At 38.7% G+C, this 22,379-nt stretch overlaps 1 protein-coding gene across 14 annotated transcripts in view; it reads right to left on the minus strand.

The window, feature by feature from the left end:
• GPHN (gephyrin) overlaps positions 1-22,379 on the minus strand; it is a 791,686-nt gene that overhangs the window by 16,785 nt on the left and 752,522 nt on the right. For all 14 annotated transcript variants that reach the window (XM_033187698.1, XM_033187697.1, XM_033187683.1 and 11 more), the window contains 2 exons: positions 6,642-6,715; positions 302-366 (listed from right to left, as the gene is read on the minus strand). In XM_033187698.1, coding sequence (XP_033043589.1) covers positions 302-366; positions 6,642-6,715 — 139 coding nt within the window. The remainder of the gene's footprint in view (positions 1-301; positions 367-6,641; positions 6,716-22,379) is intronic.

Below are 22,379 nucleotides of genomic sequence, written 5' to 3' on the forward strand. Positions count from 1 at the left end.
CCAGAAAGATCCAGTGACAGCTAACACTTGATTATCATCTCAGGATTTGGAATGTGCTTTGATATATATTATCTAATCTGATTTTACACCAACCCTATGAAGTAGATATTAGTCTTCTTTTACAGGTGAAGAAACTTCCTAGAGAGGTTAAGTGATTGGTCATTTAGAAAAGCTGAGACTTGAGCCCAAGTCTTTCAGATTTCAAACTAGGTGGTCTAATAGGGTACTGGTCACAAGAGAAGTCCAAAAATTTTTGGATATTTTTCCAGAAAAAGCAAACGAAACAATTTTTTATTCTTACCAGGTAGTGCAAAGATTATTTTTCTTACACCATCAATATCCAAAGTTGCAAATGTTGTTGGCAAGCTAGAAGAAAAAGTCACTTGTTAGTGATTGCTAAGCAATATGATGAATACATTAAGTACTCCAGTGTTTTTGTAATCCATACACTTATCATATAGAAAACACTTTTCTGTTGACTCGCCTTTACATCTTTATACTCTGAAGTATTCCATACACACTTAAATAAGTTTGTTTTCAGTATTTCCTGTTTTCAAGTAACCACACTTTCTGGTTTACAAAAAATTACTTACTTTTTTTTTTTGTTTCTTGCCAGTGCCATAGAAATGGACTCCAAATCTTGGAGTTTCCAAGTTTTCACACCCCTCTAGTTAATAATGTTTATACTACTTTTGCTGGCAATTAACAATAATCATTCCTAAAAGCAGAAGACTGGTCGGGCGTGGTGGCTCACACCTGTAATCCCAACACTTTGGGAGGCTGAGGCGGGTGGATCACTTGAGGTCAGGAGTTTGAGACGAGTTTGGCCAACATGGTGAAACCCCATCTCCACTAAAAATACAAAAATTAGCCAGGCCTAGTGGTGTGTACCTGTAATCCCAGCTACTTGGGAGGCTGAGGCAGGAGAATCGCTTGAACCTGGGAGGCAGAGGTTGCAGAGAGCTGAGATGGCCACTGCATGCCAGCCTGGGCAACAGAGCAAGACTCCATCTCAAAAAAAAAAAAAACAAAGCAGAAGACCAGAAGACTACCTGATAATATGTCTATCAGATAGTTGCCTATTGTTCAAAATGAGTATTTTTTAACCTTTTTCTTTCAATCGTGCTTCTTCTGTATTAGCCTTTTAAAACTATCCTTAGCATAGACATAAACACTTCCCTATTATCAAGACATTATTTTTGAAATATCAAAATAAAATATCATGACTAGAACAAAATTAATAGTAATTTTTTTTTGGAGATAGAGTTTCACTGGAGTGAAATGGCACGATCTCGGCTCACTGCAACCTCCGCCTCCCGGGTTCAAGTGATTCTCCCGCCTCAGCCTCCTGAGCAGCTGGGATCATAGGCATGTGCCACCACCTCGCCCAGCTAATTTTATATTTTTAATGGAGACGAGGTTTCTCCATGTTGGTCAGGCTGGTCTTGAACCCATGACCTCAGGTGATCCAACCGCCTCGGCCTCCCAAAGTGCTGGGATTACAGGTGTGAGCCACTGCGCCCGGCCAAAATTATTAGTAATTTAAAAATATTCTCAAATTATACTTCCTCAAGATTTTGACATGAACTCTTATCATGGGAGGTTGGGTGGAAGGAGTGAGTGGCATATGGGAATAGTGTTTTTTTCCTATTAATTACCTTTTATATAGAATTTTAGCTAAAAATCTTATTATATTAATTAAATCTCATTATATTAAATAAGCAATGCAGAATTCTGATGAAATATTACCCTTTTCAGCACTCAAATTGTTTTATTTTTACTATTTTTGGAGGTTGATCTTTTAAAAATAGATCCCTCACTCATTACCTTTGGCAATAATACAGTAACACTGATTTTTTTTTGATGATTTATAGTCATCATTATTAATGTGTTCTACTCTGCTGTAATACAGTGATGTTAGGTCACCAGAGAACTATGGGTTGTTTTCACCCCAACCATAACCCCACATTGCTATGTTTCTATAGTTCTTGTTTCTTGTTTTTTTTTTTTTATTTTTATTTTTATTTTTTGAGGCGGAGTCTCGCTCTGTCGCCCGGACTGGAGTGCAGTGGCCAGATCTCAGCTCACTGCAAGCTCCGCCTCCCGGGTTTACGCCATTCTCCTGCCTCAGCCTCCCCAGTAGCTGGGACTACAGGCGCCCGCCACCTCGCCCGGCTAGTTTTTGTATTTTTAGTAGAGACGGGGTTTCACTGTGTTAGCCAGGATGGTCTCGATCTCCTGACCACGTGATCCGCCCGTCTCGGCCTCCCAAAGTGCTGGGATTACAGGCTTGAGCCACCGCGCCCGGCCGTTTCTTGTTTTTTTATTCCTTCCCAATTTTGTTTTTTTTCCCTGTGGCACCTTGTAACGTGACACTGTTATCATCTTGACCATTAAGCTGGTTTTAGGTTTGAGAACCAGAGAAATATAGCAATAGTTATATTGTTAGAATGAAAATAATAACAGTAATAATAAAAATAACCATTTTTATTTATTTATTTTTTGAGACAAGGTCTTGATCTGTCACCCATGCTGGAGTGCAGTGGCTCAATCATGGCTCACTGCAGTCTCCATATCCTGGGCTGAAGCAATCCTCCAGCCTCAGTCTTCCAAGTAGGTAGGACTACAGGCATGCACCACCACGTCCAGCTAATTTTTAAATTTTTAATACTGATGAGGTCTCGCTATGTGCCCAGGCTGGTCTTGAACTCCTGAGCTCAAGCGATCCACAGGTGTGGGCCACTGGGCCTGGCTAAAATATCTGTTTTTTAAGTAACATCTATGCATCACATTCATTATTTCATTTAAGTCTTACAACAAGCTTATGAGGTAACAATTATTATCCCATTTTATATGGAAACTGAGATTCAGAGAGATTAGGCAATGTGGTCCAAGTCACTCAGCTACTAAGTGGGGGAATACAGATTTGAACCAAGGTTTTTCTAACTTTAGCTTATATGTGGATAAAGATCTCACAGGATGGTTATGTAGTGTTAGTACATGATCTCTGGACATCTATTTTGGGAGGCTTTTTTTTTTTAGACGGAGTCTTGCTCTGTTGCCCAGGCTGGAATGCAGTGGTGTGATCTGGCTCACTGCAAGCTCTACCTCCCGGGTTCACACCATTCTCCTGGCCCAGCCTCCTGGGTAGCTGGGACTACAGGCGCCCACCACCACACCCGGCTAGTTTTTTGTATTTTTAGTAGAGACGGGGTTTCACTGTATTAGCCGGGATGGTCTTGATCTCCTGACCTCGTGATCTGCCTGCCTCCGCCTCCCAAAGCACTGGGATTACAGGCATGAGCCACTGCGCCCGGCCCACTCTGAGGCTTTTCTTTTGCATACTTTCTGATTCTTTGCTGTGTTTTAGAAAACTGAGATTAGATTTTGATACTGATTTATGGATAGGTTATTTGGCAATGATTATTGTGTGATGCAAATAATTTCAAAGATTTGTTCTTAATAACAGCTATGCTCATTGTAGATGACCCAATAAAAACAGTGGTAGATCTGGTTGCTAATACTCCGAATGCTTTTCTGAGTATCTTTGTCTTTAAAATGAAAGAGCTTAATTGCATTCTGAAAGCACTGTTAGGTGGAAATAGCAAAGCCAAATTGTATTTGTATGTTTTACATTTCTTCTGTTCTAATATTAAGTAGCAATTACCTTTAAGTTCTTATTACCTTTAGAAAAGCATAAAATTCTGGTGAACTAAAAGAAGCCCATTTAAACTTCGAAACTCCTTTATTTTAGCAAACCCACAGATAATAAGAATGAGGAGAGAATGTATTAACACCTTCTTTCTTCCACTGTATTTAAAGCCCATTTACATTACAGGGCCAATTTAAGCAATCTTTTGCATCTTGCAGGTAGGTAATGTAATTTCTATAAAGGTACTCATTAAAAAAGGATTCCATTACAAAAATATTTTGTTATTATGCATTGCTATCATAAATGTCCTACTGCTAAACTGTGAATTTTTTTTAAGCTCTGGAAGCCATTTCCTTGGAACTCAAAACCTATTACTCAGTTCTCCTCTTGAGATCAGACTATAAGAGCATTTACGCGATGGTTGAGGTCACAGAGTGTTATGATTTTAAGGGAGGAAATTAAACATTAGGAATTGATGAACTGCTAAAGTTGAAGTGAGTGGTAAATAACAGATTAAAAAAAGAGTACAAAAGTTATCACAGGCACTGAGAATATTTTAAACAATAGATATTATACAAACAACTCTTCTCTGGGACAAGAGAGGTGAGGGCAAGTAGTGTTTGCTTCTTTCCCTCTGCAAATGGAACAATCAATTAATTAAATCTTTTTTTTTTTTTTTTTTTGAGGCAGGGTCTTACTCTGCTGCCCAGGTCAGAGTGCAGTGGCACTATCATGGCTCATTGCCACCTCTGCCTCCTGGGCTCAAGTGATCCTCTCACCTTAGCCTCCCAAGTACCTGGGACTACAGGCATGTGCCACCACACCCGACTAATTTTTGTGTTTTTTGTAGAGACAGGGTTTTGCCATGTTGCCCAGGTTGGTCTCCAACTTCTGGGCTCAAGCGAGCCACCCCCACGGCCTCCCAAAATGCTAGGGTCATAGGCGTGAGCCACTGCACTCGGCCCAATTCAGTTTTTGAGATTTTGAGAAGCACAGTGATATGCTTTTGGGATATTCTCTGTATTCTAATCAGATTAGTACTGCCCATGGGCTCAGAAAAAAACAAAAAAAAAAGAAAGGAAGTATACCCAATAGCATAACAGTATTTGCGTAAGACAAAATGATCCAAATCCAATAGTTTCTTTCTTTTTTTTTTGAGACAAGGTCTCACTCTGTTACACAGGCTGGACTGCAGTGGCATGATCTTGGCTCACTGCAACCTCTGCTTCCCAGCTCAAGTGATTCTCCAGCCTCAGCCTCCCGTGTAGATGGGACTATAGGTACAAGCAACTGACGCCCGACTAATTTTTGTATTTTTTATAGAGACTGGGTTTCTCAATGTTGCCAAGGCTGGTCTGGAACTCCTGAGTTCAAAGCAATCCGCACGCCTCAGCATCCCAAAGTGCTGGGGATTACAGGTGTGAGCCACCATGCCCAGCCCCAATTCAACAGTTTCAATGATAAAAAGGCCCTATCAGCAGCAGCCATATTGGGGCACGCTCAACAGGCAACTACAGAAATATAAAGCCAAGAATTCTATCTAATTGTGGACAAAGCTTTAGGGATAATCTTAATTCTATACTAAAAATGGCCAAATTGTGTAGGTAAAGCCAGATCTCTATCCTAGAACTGACATGAGACACTTATTAGGAGGGCTAGCTTGATACTTTAAAGGCTTTTGAAATTTGTTGATGGTACCCATAGCTCACTCATAACAACTGAGAAGCCTATCGGCTTCCCTCCTAGGGTTCATTAACAGTAAAGAATCATTACTGTTGTCCCTAAGAGCATGGAGATGTGCTGGAACTCTCAGCCATACAGTTGAGGTCTTTGAACAGGAAATCGTAGGTTCATAGAGTAGCAAAGGTCTAAACAGATAGGCTATTTCTTAAAGATATGGCCATATCTTTCACTAACACCAACGTTTGGCAACCTTTGAGGATTTATAACTGACTTCAGGACCTCCATCAGCCCTTCTTTAGGTGTTATTAATTTTTAAGAGATGTGCAAATTCATGGTTATTTTTCTTAGTTATTTTTCTTTCCTCCTGGGGACCAGAAGGAAGCAGTGTGACAGTCAACTTAACAAAACATTCTTGCAAAGGAAAAAAAGAATTAAACCTGAATTTAATCAAGCCTTTGTATCTTTTAGTCTATAGCATACATCAGAGACAGAGGAACATAACCTAAGGAAGTAATCAGCCAAATCCATTCATCAGGACACATGATCCATTTTCTCTAGCAAGTCAATGGCACAACAACAACAAAAAGGGTGGGGGCAGAAAATGTTCTCATTTATTAGAGATGTAAACAAATACATTGAGTGGACCTTAACGCAATCCTTATCAAACAAAACAATTATAAAAAGGCATTCTTTTTCTTGATATATGGGAGAAATTTGAATATGATCAGGGCATTAGATGACATTAAAGTATGATTTATTTTGTTAGATGAGATAATACCATTGTGATTAGGTAAGAGAATACTGTTGTTAGTATTATTATTTCAAATAATCCAGCCCTCTCTCCCCACTAAAAGGCAGAGTGGGGTGGGGGTATTGACAAAACAATTACAGAAAACTGTTGATAGTTACTGAAGCTGGGTGATGGGTACATGGGGTGGGGGTTCCTTCCCTACTTTTGGGTATATTTGAGAGTTCTCATATTAATTCTTTTTAAAAAGAGAGAAAGAAGCAGTTTGGGGAAAAAGAGAAAAAGAGGAAGAAGGAACTAGGGATGAGAATTAAAAAGGAGAAAAAGTTTGGAAAGTTGCTGTGTTTTGTTCATACCAAACTCATTGACTCATAAGGAAGATGAATTCCTATTTCATTAGGACCTGCACTTGTGCAAAGGATCCTAATACTGTATTTCTTTTTTTTTTTGGAATAGTTAATTCATAATAGGAAATGTAAAAATAAGGCATTTAAAAGTTTGTTAGTTAAAGCAAGCCAAACCAACCCCATATATGAGATAACAAGATTATTTTCATACCCTGGTTTCATAAAAACCCTGCCAAAATGGATCTGAGCATGAAGATCAATGTCCAGCACCTGCTTGAGATAGTCCTGCAAACATTAAAAATAATCACTTTACTTTCAAACATTTTAATATTAGACTTTCAACACTTTAAATGAACATTAACTTAATTTATCAGATTGAAATGAAAAGAAACATCTTTCTTATTTTAATGAAGTTGATTTGCATAACACAATATTCCTTCATTCCTCATTTATCCATTTATTCATTCAATAAATAGTCGCTTAACACTTGGTGTATGATGAGTACCAATCTATGTGCAGAGGGATACAGCCTTGAACAAAAGAGACAATGTCCCTGTCCTCATAGAAAGTACATTCTAGTAGGAAAAGTTAGATAAAAACAAAACAACTACATTAATGTATAACATCACTAGCTGGTGGGTTATTGTTTCTCTTCTAAGATAGAATTTTATGTCTGAGGAAGGATGTTAACAAATACGTCTTCAGTTGTGCCTGGGCAAGCAACCTACATGTATGTATCCTACACCATTCTGCTTAATGATCTTAAAGCCATATATATTCCTTGAAGAGAGACTTGAAGATATGCCCACAGACTTGAACATATGCCCATAGATTATTTACATTTGTTAAATCTAAATGACTCAACTAAAATGAAAAACAGGAAGGGAACTCTAAAACAGAAAGTCAACGGAGTTTAACTACTCCAACTTTATATTCTAGTGTTAAAAACAAAACTAACCTGTGGCTATGACCAACCCACGGATTCCAAAATCTGATCTTTGGAAATTATATATAACACCGCTCTGCAGCTGGTGTTGTAGACAGAAAGAAAAAAAATTGCAGTCCTTAACATTTCTCTTAAATAATACAAACCTAGCTAGGTCTATTACTAAATTTTTTGGTTTACTAATCTAAAAGTGAGTCCAGTAACCTGCCTACATTTTAAATATTTCACAAGCTATGAGGTACTTTTATTTGTAAACATGTGTTCCCTTCTATCTCCACAGCCTCAACCAACATCATCTCACTCCTTGCCAATAGTGCCACTCTCCTCCTGTGGGGAGAATGAATTACAGGCATGCACCACCAAGCCCAACTAATTTTTGTATTTTTAGGTTTCACCAAGTTGGCCAGGCCTGTGTCAAACTCCTGACCTCAGGTGATCCACCTGTCTCGGCCTCCCAAAGTGCTGGGATTATAGGCATGAACCACTGTACCCCGCCATATCATCTTTTAAATATCAAAGATTCCTATATTTTCTAGTCCCCCAGTCATTGTTCTCATCCATCTCACCCAGCCACATTCCTCTTTATCAATCTTTCTCTGTGTCTACATTCTAGCAAGACTCCTTCCTTCCTTCCTTCTCCCCTGCCCCGTCCCCCCGCCGCCACTCTCTCTCTCTTTTTCTCTCTTCTTCTTGAGACAGGGTCTCACTCTGTCACCCAGGCTGGAGTGCAGTGGCATGATCTCGGCTCACTGCGACCTTCGCCTCCCGGGTTCAGGCAATTCTTGTCCCTCAGCCTCCCAAGTAGCTGCGTGGGATTATAGGTACATGCCACCATGCCTGGCTAATTTTTGTATTTTTAGGAGAGACAGCATTTCACCATGTTGGCTAGCCTGGTGTTGAACTCCTGGCCTCAAGAGATCCACCCGCCTTGGCCTCCCAAAGTGTTGGAATTACAGACATGAACAAACACATCTGGCCGGTTTTTCAAGCTCTTGCCTCCAGTCTTTGAAAATGTTCTTCTTTCTGCCTTGAATATTCTTTCTACCCCACTGTCTATCCCACCTTCATCTTAGTCTCAGTCATCTTTTCAGCTTCCTCTGAACTCCAAAGACTGGGGGACTAGATGAAATATTGATTATTAATTAATTAACTAACAAATTTTTCATTTTGAGGTTATATTATTAGATATAATAAATTTGTAAATGTTACTTACATATTCTTGATGAATTAACTCATTTAAAATAATAAAATGTCCCTCCTAATATCTAGTAATCCTTTTTACCTTAATTTTCTCTATTTGCTCTACATAAAAATGTATTTTAAGAAAAGAAAAAGAATTCTCTCTGTTATCAATATAACTACACTATAACTTTTTCAAATCTTTTACTTTCAGTTTTCTGTGTCTTTATATTTCAGATGTGTCTCTTATAAGCAGCATATGATTAGCTATTTTTTAAAAAATCCAGAATGACCATTTTTAACTGAAGGATTCAGTCTATTTACATTTAGTATAATTTTTCTTTTCTTTTTTCTTTTCTTTGTTTTCTTTTTTTGAGACAGAGTCTTGCTCTGTCACCCAGGCTGGAGTGCAGTGGCGCCATCTCGGTTCACTGCAACCTCCATCTCCTGGGTTCAAACGATTGCATGCCTCAGCCTCCTGAGTAGCTGGGACTACAGGCACATTCTACCACATCCAACTAATTTTTGTATAGAGACGAGGTTTCATCACATTGGTCAGGCTGGTCTCAAACTCCTGGCCTCACATGATCAGTCTAACTCAGCCTCCTGAAGTGCTGGGATTACAGGCATGAGCCACCACACCTGGCCTACATGTAGTATGATTACTGCTATATTTGGGTATAAAACTATCACTGTACCATTTGTCACTTCTGCTTTTGTTTCCTTTTTTCTTCTATACATCCCTTAGGATTCATACAATTTTTTTTTTTTTTAGACGGAGTCTCGCTCTGTCTCCCGGGCTGGAATGCAGTGGCCGAATCTCAGCTCACTGCAAGCTCCGCCTCCTGGGTTTACGCCATTCTCCTGCCTCAGCCTCCCGAGTAGCTGGGACTACAGGCGCCCGCCACCTCGCCCGGCTAGTTTTTTGTATTTTTTAGTAGAGACGGGGTTTCACCAGGTTAGCCAGGATGGTCTCGATCTCCTGACCTCGTGATCCGCCCGTCTTGGCCTCCCAAAGTGCTGAGATTACAGGCTTGAGCCACCGCGCCCGGCCTCATACAATATATTTTATTTAATTTCTTTCCCCTCTATTAGCTTGTTAGTTACATATATTATTATTTTAGTAGTTGTTTTAGAGATTATAATATGCATCCTTGACTTATTACAGTCTACTCATAATTGGGTTTTTATTTTTATTTTTTTGTTTTGAGACGGAGTCTCGCACTGCTACCCAGGCTGGAGTGCTGTGGCCGGATTTCAGCTCACTGCAAGCTCCGCCTCCCGGGTTCACGCCATTCTCCTGCCTCCGCCTCCCGAGTAGCTGGGACTACAGGCGACCGCCACCTCACCCGGCTAATTTTTTTTTTTTTTTTGGTACTTTTTAGTAGAGACGGGGTTTCACCATGTTAGCCAGGATGGTCTCAATCTCCTGACCTCGTGATCCGCCCGTCTCGGCCTCCCAAAGTGCTGGGATTACAGGCTTGAGCCACCGTGCCCGACCATAATTGGGTTTTTAAAAATCACTTCCCAGACAATACAAGAACCTTAAAACATATCAACTCAATTTATGCCTTTCTACCTTTTATGCTATTGTGTGTATATATTTTACATGCATTTTAAGCATATACATATGTGCATGTATATGTTTATATTTTCAGTATATGTATTTTATTTACTGTATATATTTTCTACATATACTATGTTGTATCTTTTCTACATATACTATGTTGACAATATATACTTGATATTTATATATTCACTATATAGTATTTATTTATATTTTAAGCCTCACAAGGCATTATTATTTTACACGATCAACACTTATTTACATTTGCTGACATGTTAACCCTCTTTAGTCCTTTCTGCATTTCCATGCTTCCATAATCCTTCTACCTTAAAAACTCTATTTAGTCTAGGTCCGTACCGTTTCTGTTTGGCTGAAACTGTCTTTATTCCACCTTCATTTTTGAAATAAATTTTTGATGACTACAGAGTTCCCTATTGGCAGTATTTTTTTCCTGCACTTTACAAATTCCAGTCTATTGTTTTCTGGGTTGCATCATTTCCATTTCAATCATTTGTTAGTTTTATTGTTGCTCCGTTGAAGGCAATGCGTTCTTCTGGTAAACTTTTCTCTGTCTTTGGTTTTCAGTAGTTTTGCTGATTACCTAGGTATGGTTTCTTTCATTTATCTGGCTCGAGATTAGTAGAGCTCCTAGAATTTCTGGCTTGATGTATTTTATTGATTTTGGAAAACTCTCTGCCAATATTTTAAATATTGTTTTTGCTCACTGTCTCCCCTCTCCTTCTTAGACTTCATCTACATATATGTTTGACCTTTCACCATATCCCATGTGTCTTTTATGCTCATTTCTAAATTTTCTATCCCTTTTTTAAAATTTCTATTTGATTCTTATGAATAGATTCCAGTTTTCTAGTGAAATTTCCCATTTTGTCATCACGTTTTCTTAAACATATAATGGTTATTTAAAGTCCATGTGAGACAATATAAATATCAGCATCATTTTTAGGTCTACTTTATCAGTTGTTTCCTATCTTAATTTTTAGTCATTTTGCTCTATCTCTGGCATGTCTGGTAACTTTTCAAATGGAAGCCCAAATACTAGGTATGAAAAAGATGAAAAGGCTTTGGACAATGATATATTCCTCCAAAAAGAATTTCAGGTCTTCTGGCAGTTAAGGAAAACTTGAATTGTCTTCATCTAATCAGGGATTGAGATAGTTTGATGCTGGATTTCAGTCCCTGTGATGGCTAGTTTATCTCCAGTTTGTCTTTATTCCTAAAACATAGCCCTTCAAGGGTTTAAACTGAAAGCCTGAGATGAGATATTTACCAGGGCTCCTTCTCTATAACAGGTCCTGAACTCATAAGACTGATTAAAATCCTGCTTATTTCTTTTTTTTTTTTTTTTTTTGTTGAGACGGAGTCTCACTCTGTCGCCCAGGCTGGAGTGCAGTGGCCGGATCTCAGCTCACTGCAAGCTCCGCCTCCTGGGTTTACGCCATTCTCCTGCCTCAGCCTCCCGAGTAGCTGGGACTACAGGCGACCGCCACCTCGCCCGGCTAGTTTTTTGTATTTTTAGTAGAGACGGGGTTTCACCGTGTTAGCCAGGATGGTCTCGATCTCCTGACCTCGTGATCCGCCCATCTCGGCTTATTTCATTAGTTTCCTTGCTATTTTTTTTAATGCTTGGCTTCTTTGCCTCCTGTACTATTAGAGCTCTCATCCCACCCCACTCCTGGCTTAGGAATTACTAAATGCTTTGAGAAAAATATGGTGAAGAATTCCAGTTTTACTTCTCTGTGGTTCACTTTTCTCTGGGATCTTAGTGCCCGGAATCCTGGCTGTCTTGGTTATTCTCTTCAGACATCTGCTTTTTCTTTTCTTTAAAAAAATTTATATAGTTTTTATAGATGTTCTTGGTGGGAGGATTGGTCCAAATATGCTATTCTATCATAACAGAAGCAGAAATCTTCAGATCTTTCTTATATGCTCTTATAGCACTAAATGCTTCTAACATTATGCACTTAGGTTATAGAGCAACTGCTTTGATAGCTGATACATATCCTTTGTTAAACTATAAAGTTCTTGAGAACAGGAACCTTGTCTTTTATATCTATATCTATATCACGAATCCTTAATGAATAGCATACACCTTTCACTCATTCATTTGTTAGTGCACCAGACATTTCTGAGTGCCTATTATGTATTATGAATTCCATATGTGCTAGGCATTTAATGGTAAAGAAGAAAGACATAGTCCCTGACATGAAGATATCCTGTTATATTTTAATGGAGAGAAATAGCCAAGAACAAGTAAACCAACAAATAAAATAATTACAATTTGTGGTACATGCTATGAAGGAAATAAGCAGGTGCTGGGATAGAAAATAATGAGGGTGTGGAGAACAGGAAAGTTCATTTTAGAAGAGGTAGTGATATATTAGCTAAGCCTTGAAGGATAAGAAGGATTCAAGCATGTGAATTGTGGAGGGAAGAGAATTCCAGAGAAAGGGACATACAAATGAAAGCTTCCAAAGTGGCAAAGCGTGCACAGAACTGAAAAGGCAATGGATGGTAGTGAATGAGTAGGAGAGAGGTATAAGCTGAGTTTGAAGAGATAGGCAGAAGCCAGAGTTGCAGGGCCTTGAAGGTTATGATGCAGAGTTTGGAAAGCTAATGCTTATATGTTTGCTAAATGAATGAAAGTATTTTATTTTTCTTGCAAAAATTGCTTTTAAAAATAGCCCTTTTCATTCTTTTTGAACATGAAGGAGGGCTTCATGCTCCTGTGACAGACAGAAAACTTGTACCAGACATAGTGATAAAGGCTGAGAATAATCATTTTTTTGTTTATATTTTTGTTTACCTATTGAAGCAGCAAGGATCTTTGTCTGATATTCTGAACCCCAGAGTCAGATGAGAAGAAGAAAAATGAATGGATGAAGGAATAAGTCTCTTCCTCAACTGAGGTAAGGAGAAACACTGGTGATCAGAAAAATTGTGCAAGACTTTGAAATGGGCAGAAAAGAATACTGGGTGTCCAGTGCAACACACACTTTCTGGTTGTGTTTTTCAGCTATTTTACAGCAGTGAAATGGAGTAAAACTGATAGTAAATGCAATGGACTGAATATGTCTCTCCCCACCCTCAAATTTGATGTTGAAACTCCAATCCCAATGTGATGGTGGGGGCTCTGGGAAGTAATTAGGTAATGAGGGTGGAGTTCTCATGAGTAGAATTAATACCATTATAAGAAGAGGCCAAAGAGTTGCTAGCTTTCTTTCTGCCATGTGAAGGTAAAAGGAGAAGTCAGCTATCTGCAGCCTGGAAGAGGGCCCTCACCAGAACCCATCCATGCTGTCACCCTGATCTTGGATTTCCCGACCTTCAGAGCTATGATAAATAAATGTTTAAGCCACCCATTTTATGGTATTTTTCTGTTATTTTGAGACAGGGTCTCATTTTGTTGCCTAGGCTGGAGTGCAGTGGTGTGAACACAGCTCACTGCAGCCTTGACCTCCCACCTCAGATTCCTGACTAGCTGGGACTATAGGCAAGCATCACTATGCCTGGCTAATTTTTATAGTTTTTGTAGAGAGGGGGTTTTGCCATGTTGCTTGGGCTGGTCTAGAACTCCTGAGCTTAAGTGATCTGCCCACCTTGGTCTCTCAAAGTACTGGGATTACAGGCATGAGCCACTACACCTGGCCTTTGGTATTTTCTAAATAGCAGCCTAAGCTAAGACAGTGAACACTTTTTTTTTTTTTTTTTTTGACACGGAGTCTCGCTCTGTCACCGGGCTGGAGTGCAGTGGCACAATCTAGGCTCAGTGCAACCTCTGACTCCCTGATTCTCCTGCCTCAGCCTCTTGAGTAGCTGGGATGACACGCACACACCACCACACCCAGCTAATTTTTGTATTTTTAGTAGAGATGGGGTTTCCCCATGTTGGCCAGGCTGGTCTTGATCTCCTGACCTCGTGATCCACCCACCTCGGCCTACCAAAGTGCTGGGATTATAGGTGTGAGCCACTGTGCCCTGTCAGTGAACATAATTTTTACCCAAAGAAATGTAAATGAATTCTGCCCAGTGGAGATGTAATTGATTATTCTGTGGTGGGTATAGATCAGTTTTGCATCTATTAGCAAATTATTTCAGCATTCTTGATGACCTGATTATCTGGGTAATCAAGAATGCTGAAATGGGTGTGTTCTTTGAATTCTCCTTTGAATAGGTCATAACATCTTACTTATTTGCTCGTTGTTGAGTTAAAGAAAATCTTGGAAACATGTTCATTTTATATATTTATGAGATTCATAATTTTTTTACATAGGCAAACATGTAAGATTTTAAAATATCATATAACATTTGCTAAAAGCAATTGATCATTTAAAGAAAAATCATAATGATATAGTGAAGGTTCAATAATATATGTAAATATGACATTTATGGCAAGTGTAGCACAGATGTTGAGAGGGGAAAAATGAAGTACATCATTGTAAGATTCTTATACTATATCTGAAGTGGTAATAATATCACTTCTAGGTAGAATATAAAAGTTGTACATACTATGAACACTTATGAAACAACTGAATTTATTTACAAAAAGGAGGTACGGTGAGTAAGCCAAGAAAGGAGACAAAATCAAGATTAATGATTTTATCTATAAAAAGTTAAACTTTAACAATTCCAGAGGCTCCACTGAGATGCTCCATTGATTCATTGGACACAGCCAGTTAAACTTCATTGGCAGAGAAGTACACTTTATGAGTGGCTTAAACCTGGGTACAGGCCAGGCGTGGTGGCTCAAGTCTGAAATCCCAGCACTCTGGGAGGCTGAGGCGGGCAGATCACTTGAGGTCAGGAGTTCAAGACCAGTTTGGCCCACATGGTGAAACAGCATCTCTACTAAAAATACAAAAATTAGCCAGGCGTGATGGCGTGCGCCTGTAATCCCAGTTACTTGGGAGGCTGAGGCATAAGAATTGCTTGAACCCGGGAGGCGGAGGTTGCAGTGAACCAAAATCATGCCACTGTGCTCCAGCCTGGGAGACAGCGCGAGACAATGTCTCAAAAAACCAAAAACAAAACCAAAAACAAATGAAGGGTACATCTTTCCTTGGTCCCTGGAGTGAATTCCAAGCACCAATAAAACTGTAACATTGGTAACTTTTGGTTTCTCTATTTTGGTCTCCATATTCATTTCAGTTCTGTTTTTGTTTCTGCACACAGCCAATAAGGTATTGCCCCTTGTGGCAGGAATGATTAGGGATTTGGTTTTACGGTCTAATCATTTGGTGATCTCTGTAAAAGGATGATACACCTCTGTTTTTTTTTTTTGGGTAAGAGAAGACAGAGAATCTGACTTATTAGTCTTTCTTGTTTATTTCTCTTATTGTCAATTCTGAGACCCAATCAATTAAGATTTTTGTGCCCTCCAGGAAAGAAAATAGTTCTTTATTACTGGACTGATGAATTTTTATGGTTCTGTGTTCACTCTTATAGCTCAAATTATAAGTAGAACTTGTAAGTAGAATTGAAGCTATTGTGTTTCTTATCTGTCTGTGTGTTCATGTGTCTGTAATACAGAAAAGCATTTATCTCATTTTGTGAGTATGAAGTGTCTTCCTTCCTATTTCTGTAAGGTATTCATAAATTATATTATCTCTCAAAGGTGCCCTGTTCTAATTAGCTTAGAGAGACAATAAGTGCTTATATAAAATATTTCTAAAATTCCTAGATAATAAATAATTTTAACTTATAATATTTTAAATATGCTACACTGAAAATATTCTACTTATAATTTTGAGAATGTGAGTTCATATAATTAGGATAAATCTTTAGCAAATGAGACTAACTCAATAATTCCAGTTATTAAGAAAACCCAAAAGCCAGGTATGATGATGTGTACCTATAATGCTAGCTACTTGGGAGGCTGAGGCAGGAGGATTATCGCTTAAGCCCAGAAGTTAGAGACCAGCTTGAGCAAAATATTGAGACCCTGTCTCAAAACATACATATAAACAAAGAAAAAATAAACAAACCCCAAACTTAAATAACAATAATAAAAAAACCCCAGCCATGTTCTTTCTCTTATTTACATCAATCTTAAGTATAACACAAGTATACATTTTATTTCACTTGGGTTTTTCCTAAACTTCTATAGGCTTATTTATCAAATAAGCTCACATTCTTCCTTTATAATATTTAAGATTATAAAAAAGTATAAAACTGTGATCAACAAAATCAAATAATTATTCTGAAAACCTTACAATGTTAATAGTTATTATGTTTTATAGTATGTCAGTTTCAAAATAATTTAAGATTTTTATTTACTTAAAATCTTGAGCTGATATTAAATTTAATAATAAATCATCATCAGATACCTAATTTCCAAGATAGGATATTAGAGCATTTATTATTAAGCATCATTTTAAGTTATTAACTTTTTAAAAAGAATATAGTTATTAACCATATAGAAATTAAAACTATATAGTTAATAACTATGTACTTTTTAAGGTGAACATACTTTGCTGGAGAGGTTGTATCTTTGGGTCATGTTAATGAATGTGTTGATTCATCTTTGCTACGCTAAGGTGTAAAAGGGATGTGTCTGGCAGTAGAAAGTTGTGTTCTTTGTGTTTATGAGCTTTGCTAGTCTGCTAAAATGGTTACATATTATTTCTCAACTATCCAAGCTCCTTAGTTTTCTCTATGACATAGATATTATTTTCCTAAACATCATAATCAATATGGGTAGATGCAATTATATAAGAAGCAATAATGACGGAGAAGTATATGTGTTCTTTTGTTTTTCAAGGAAAAATAATATTTTTTTCTTAAAGCTCAGTTCTCAGAATTTTTGGTCTCAAGACCCCTTTACATATTCTTAAATGAAAATTCATTAAGGATCCCTAAGAGTTTTTGTTTATGCGAGCTACAGCTATGGATATTTACTATATTAGAAATTAAAACTAAGAAATAAAAAAAAATTGGTTCATTTGAAAATAGCAACAATAATGCCATTTCATGTTAACATAAGTAACTTCTTTTCGTTTTTTTTTTTTTGAGATGGAGTCTCGCTCTCTCTCGCCCAGGCTGGAGTGCAGTGACGCGATCTCGGCTCACTGCAAGCTCCGCCTCCCAGGTTCACGCCATTCTCCTGCCTCAGCCTCCCAAGTAGCTGGGACTACAGGCACTGCCACCGCGCCTGGCTAATTTTTTTGTATTTTTAGTAGAGACGGGGTTTCACTGTGTTAGCCAGGATGGTCTCGATTTCCTGACCTCGTGATCCACCCGCCTCGGCCTCCCATAGTGCTTGGATTACAGGCGTGAGCCACCGCGCCCGGCCCTTTTCGTTTTTTTTTAAGACAGAGGCTCGCTCTTGTTGCCCAGGCTGGAGCGCAATGGCATGATCTCAGGTCACCACAACCTGTCTCCTGGATTCAAGTGGTTCTCCTGCCTCAGCCTCCCGGGTAGTTGGGATTAGAGGCGCCTGCCACCACGCCCAGCTAATTTTTGTACTTTTAGTAGAGACGCGGTTTCACCATGTTGGCCAGGCTGATCTTGAACTCCTAACTTCAGGTGATCCGGCCGCCTCAGCCTCCCAAAGTGCTGGGATTACAGGCGTGAGCCACACGCCCAACCTAGTAACTTATTTTCAATGCATTGTTTCATAATTTTGAAAATCTCTTTAACCTCTGGGTTACCAGAAGTCAGATTCTCACATCTGGTTCATTCAATCTGATGAGATATCTATCACACATAATTTAGCTGCTGGAAGAACTCAAGCATACACTCATGAGAAAAGGAAAGAGAATGAGAGAGGTGGAATAAAACACGCAAACTGGGCGGGCGCGGTGGCCCACGCCTGTAATCCCAGCACTTTGGGAGGCCGAGGTAGGCGGGTCATAAGGTCAGGAGATCGAGACCATCCTGGCTAACATGGTAAAACCCTGTCTTTACTAAAAATACAAAAACAAAAAATCAGCCGGGCGTGGTGGTGGGCGCCTGTAGTCCCAGCTACTCGGGAGGCTGAGGCAGGAGAATGGCGGGAACCCGGGAGGCGGAGTTTGCAGTGAGCCGAGATCGCACCACTGCACTCCAGCCTGGGTGACAGAGAGAGACTCTGTCTCAAAAAAAAAAAAAAAAAAAAAAAAGCAAATACAGTCTTAATATTATTATGAAAATAGTGTTGACCTTGCACGTCTTCTTAAAAGGTCTCAAGGACCCTTACGGGTTTGAAGACTACTCTTTGTTCTAAAGTGTCAGTTTGTTCCAGAATATAAAAGAGCGTAATAAAGGACAAACTTTCATTAGATTGTATTTGCCTTGGTTTCTAGTAATTGTGTTTGAAATGAAGCTGAGAAACATATTAAAATTTTAGTGAGTTTGCTAAGTTTTGATGTGCTTATTTCTTTGGTACTGATTAATGCCTGTCCTATGATAAGAAAGGTTATTCTTTTTGTGTAATTTGCCTTTTTGTGCTTTCTGTTTATCTTTATTTAAAGAAATAAAAAAGTGAAGAACAAAGTTTCCTCATTTATAAACTGAGCCAAGGTTATTTGCAATCATGTTACCTTCTATGTTCATTTTCAAATCTTTTATTGTTGTTTTGAAACATTAGGTAACCAAGTATGGTTTCTCAGGTCTTCATCAAGTGCCCCATCCGTTTTTAATAACTCTTTTGATTTTGCCTTTTAAAGATCAGACAAAAATTTAGGAAAAAATGTTCTTTTCTTACCAAAACTCATCTTAAAAATTTCCTAGAGGGCCTCTAGAAAATCCCAGATTTGTTTTCATCTTATACAAAGAAATGCTGGGAATAATTAGATTTGTTTGAAGTTTCATGAGAGGAGCTGCCATATCTGAGAAGAGATACTCAGTCTGTCCTAGGTTAGATTCTTATAGGTAAACTGTTATTAATATAAATATTTCAGAAATTGTTTGCTTTACGGGAAGTTCCTGGTAATTTGACAATGCCCTTGCTGTTTTACCCTCAGAGGAAACACTGATCAAAAACTTCTAGGCTGGCGTGGTGGTTCACGCCTATCATCCCAGCATTTTGGGAGGCCGAGGCAAGAGGACTGCTTGAGCCCAGGAATTAAAGGCTGCAGTGAACTATGATGGCACTACTGCACTGTCCCGTGGGTGACAGAGTGAGACTCTGTCTCAAAAAACAAAACAAAAACCTCAAAACAGAAAAAAACCATACTATGAAATACTTACATATGTACCTCAAAAGAGAATGTTACTTATCCTCTATTCTGATATTATTGGTTATAGAAGTAAATTAAGCATAGCTCTCAAGTATTTGCCATCCACAGAGAATTTCTGTTTCACTCTGATGCTTGCCTGAAGGCTCTGCTACAAGCTATAGTCAATAGTTTATGCCCGAAACAGAGACAGATTCAGAACATTAGGGAAAAGGAGTGTAACAGGCACTTTAACATTGATATTGAGATATCAAACAATAACCTCTTGAGTACAGGCTTTTGAGGTGATATAGCTTAGGTAACTTTTATATAGTACTGAAGCAGATGGCTTCAGGAAAGCAGACTGCAAACTCAACATTTAGCAGGACAAGAATGATGTAGGACTAAGTGAAATATTAACAGAAATTTTTTTTGTTTGTTTGTTTGGAATATTGTTGATTAGTTTTTTTGTTTGTTTGTTTGGTTTGGTTTTTTGAGATAGAGTCTTTCTCTGTCACCCATGCTGGAGTGCAGTGGTGCGATCTTGGCTCACTGCAACCTCCACCTCCCAGGTTCAAGCAGCTCTTGTCCCTCAGCCTCCCACGAAGCTGGGATTACAGGCATGTGTTACTATGCCCAGCTAATTTTTGTATTTTTAGTAGAGATGGGGTTTTGCCATGTTGGCCAGGCTGGTCTTGAACTCCTGGCCTCAAGCAATCTGCCCACCTTGGGCTCCCAAAGTGCTGGGATTACAGGCATGAGCCAATGTCCCCAGCCAATTACTTTTAACTATTCTAAGGCTGCATGGCTCTAGACTTACAAAACAAATCAAGGAGCCTACATGGTTAATTAACACTTTTATTGCTAAATAATTGGGCAAATCTCGTGAAACCGGCCTTTTTTGTGATCAGTTATCATCTCTGTGATTACTTTGACCATAGGCGGTGGTGGAGACACTACTAGCAAAAATTAAGAGACTCAGAAACGAACGAAAAAGGTCACTGGTGTCCAGTTTAGTGCATCCTTCTGGGTTATTGCCACCTTTCATTATCTTTGAGTTATTTCATAATTCTGTAGGTCAAGGAAAACTTATAGTAATGCATATGATTCTTGAGTTTTCATGGCAAAGGCAGATACTGTTTATTGAACAAACTTTCAGTGTTTTGTAAAATTGAAACTCTTTGAAAAAGGTATGTAGGGCAGGGTGAGGTGAAGGAGGGGAGAGATATTTAGGGAAGTAACTGCAGAAAAATCATTTCTCCTTGGTTGGGAAGAAGGTACTGGTCTATGAGTCCAATAAGCAGCAGGGTCCCCCCCTCACTGTTCAGCAGGCAGTATGGTGGGGAAGTGGTCAGACTTTAGAAGGGATGGCTGTGAAATACACCCAAGGAGGCTAGCTGCCCTGAGGTTTCCAGCCTCTACTTGACCTTAGTGCTCCTAGCATGGCCCAAAGGAGCAAAGACTTGAGACCCAATGGTACTACAAGAATACTCTAGATGTATTCAGTGCAGACCAGTGACCAGGTGTGTCTCCCTGATGCTTTGGTGCTGCTTAAGTACCTTCAGGTTCCTTGGCATAATTCTTGGAGATAGTAAGCTCCAGTTGTGGCTTAATAAAATTTCCCACCAGTCCTGTAACACAGGCACTTAAAGTACAATTTAAATGGAAGTAAATACTTTTCTTGCATTCCTGAGGTTTTGCACTTAATATTCATGCCTGCTACATAATGCTTCTGAATTTTTCCTTGATTTCCCTGTCTTTTTAGTAACTGGTTTTCAGGCTTAGCTCTTGGGCTGAAGCAGATGTTCTATCTTTTATTATTTTCTTTCTGCTATGGAGGTACCCTAAATTCTTTTTGGAATTACAACTTGTTGGCTGGCAGGAATTTGCTGCATTTATGTTTTATCTCTTTCTTCCTGGTTCCTCTATCATCTCATTCCCACTCAAGGAGGTAGGAAGGGACAATTAGCAGCTCCTAAGGAACACTGGGGGATGCCCAGTTCCTAAAATTTCTTTCCTAGTAAATTAAAGGTTTAGTGTAAGTATCTTATTACACAGAGAGTAAAATAAATAAAACCAATATGCTTAACTATATTGGCTTTGTTTACTGGTGAGCAGACCCCTGGCATAACTGACATCTTTGTTAGCACTAACAAAGAAGGTTAGGTTGAGAAGTGTTCTGTCCTTACCACAACTGAGCCACAGTTGCCAAGCCTATATATGCTATAAGCTTGTTACTTCTCCAGAAGTACTAGAAAAGATAAACGTTAGTTCTGCCAAATAGGTATTATCGCACAATTAGGTTAATCAGAAACTAAGAGAAATTATACAAGACACAAGCCCTGGAAATAACAAATTTAACATTTAAATAGACCTGACTTCATGGTTTGCTCTTGTAATATTGAAAGTACCACAGGCAGTTTGACGGTAATGAAAACGGACATGCTGAAAATTATTTCTTTCAGCTGTGCTACAGTGCAGATCTCAGCCCCTAGCCTTTGTCAGGAGAGCTCTGCGGCAATTTGCTCTACCTGGGGCTAAAGACTCTGGGAGACTTTGAGGGAACACTAATCCAGCAATTTGTCTGCTATAAGAACACCTACCCACACTTCAACACTTTCACTCCTGGATGTAATGTCAGATTTTTTTCTTCCAAACTTTTTAGCATCTGCAGTGCTATTCTGAAAGGCTCTAATACTAAAGTTTGTGAATGGAAGGCAGGCATTCTTCTGTTCAGGTTGCTAAGTTCTGACATTTGTTCTCTGAGCCAACAGAGTTCACTGTCCAAAGAGTCAGTTTATAAATTTAGGCAGTTTTATAGCTACAAGAGGACAGAGATCAAGAACAATCATATATATAAGATCTAATTTAAAATAAATCAAACTCTTAGGAAATAGGAATTTTAGTAAAAATTGCTATGACGGTATTTTTGTAATTTTCCAGTTCAGTCATTAATGTGAGAGAAAACATGGAAAAGGATTACCAGCTGGCAAAACATTTTATGCTGAAATATCTTTGAGCCAAAAATTAAGGTTGGTTATTTCGTAAAGAATATTTTACTTTTCTAACATTATTCAGTGGACCCAATAGTCATTGTAAACTAAC

The sequence above is a fragment of the Trachypithecus francoisi genome, unplaced genomic scaffold, assembly GCF_009764315.1.
Source record: "Trachypithecus francoisi isolate TF-2019V2 unplaced genomic scaffold, Tfra_2.0 Lachesis_group3, whole genome shotgun sequence".
NCBI lineage: Eukaryota > Metazoa > Chordata > Mammalia > Primates > Cercopithecidae > Trachypithecus > Trachypithecus francoisi.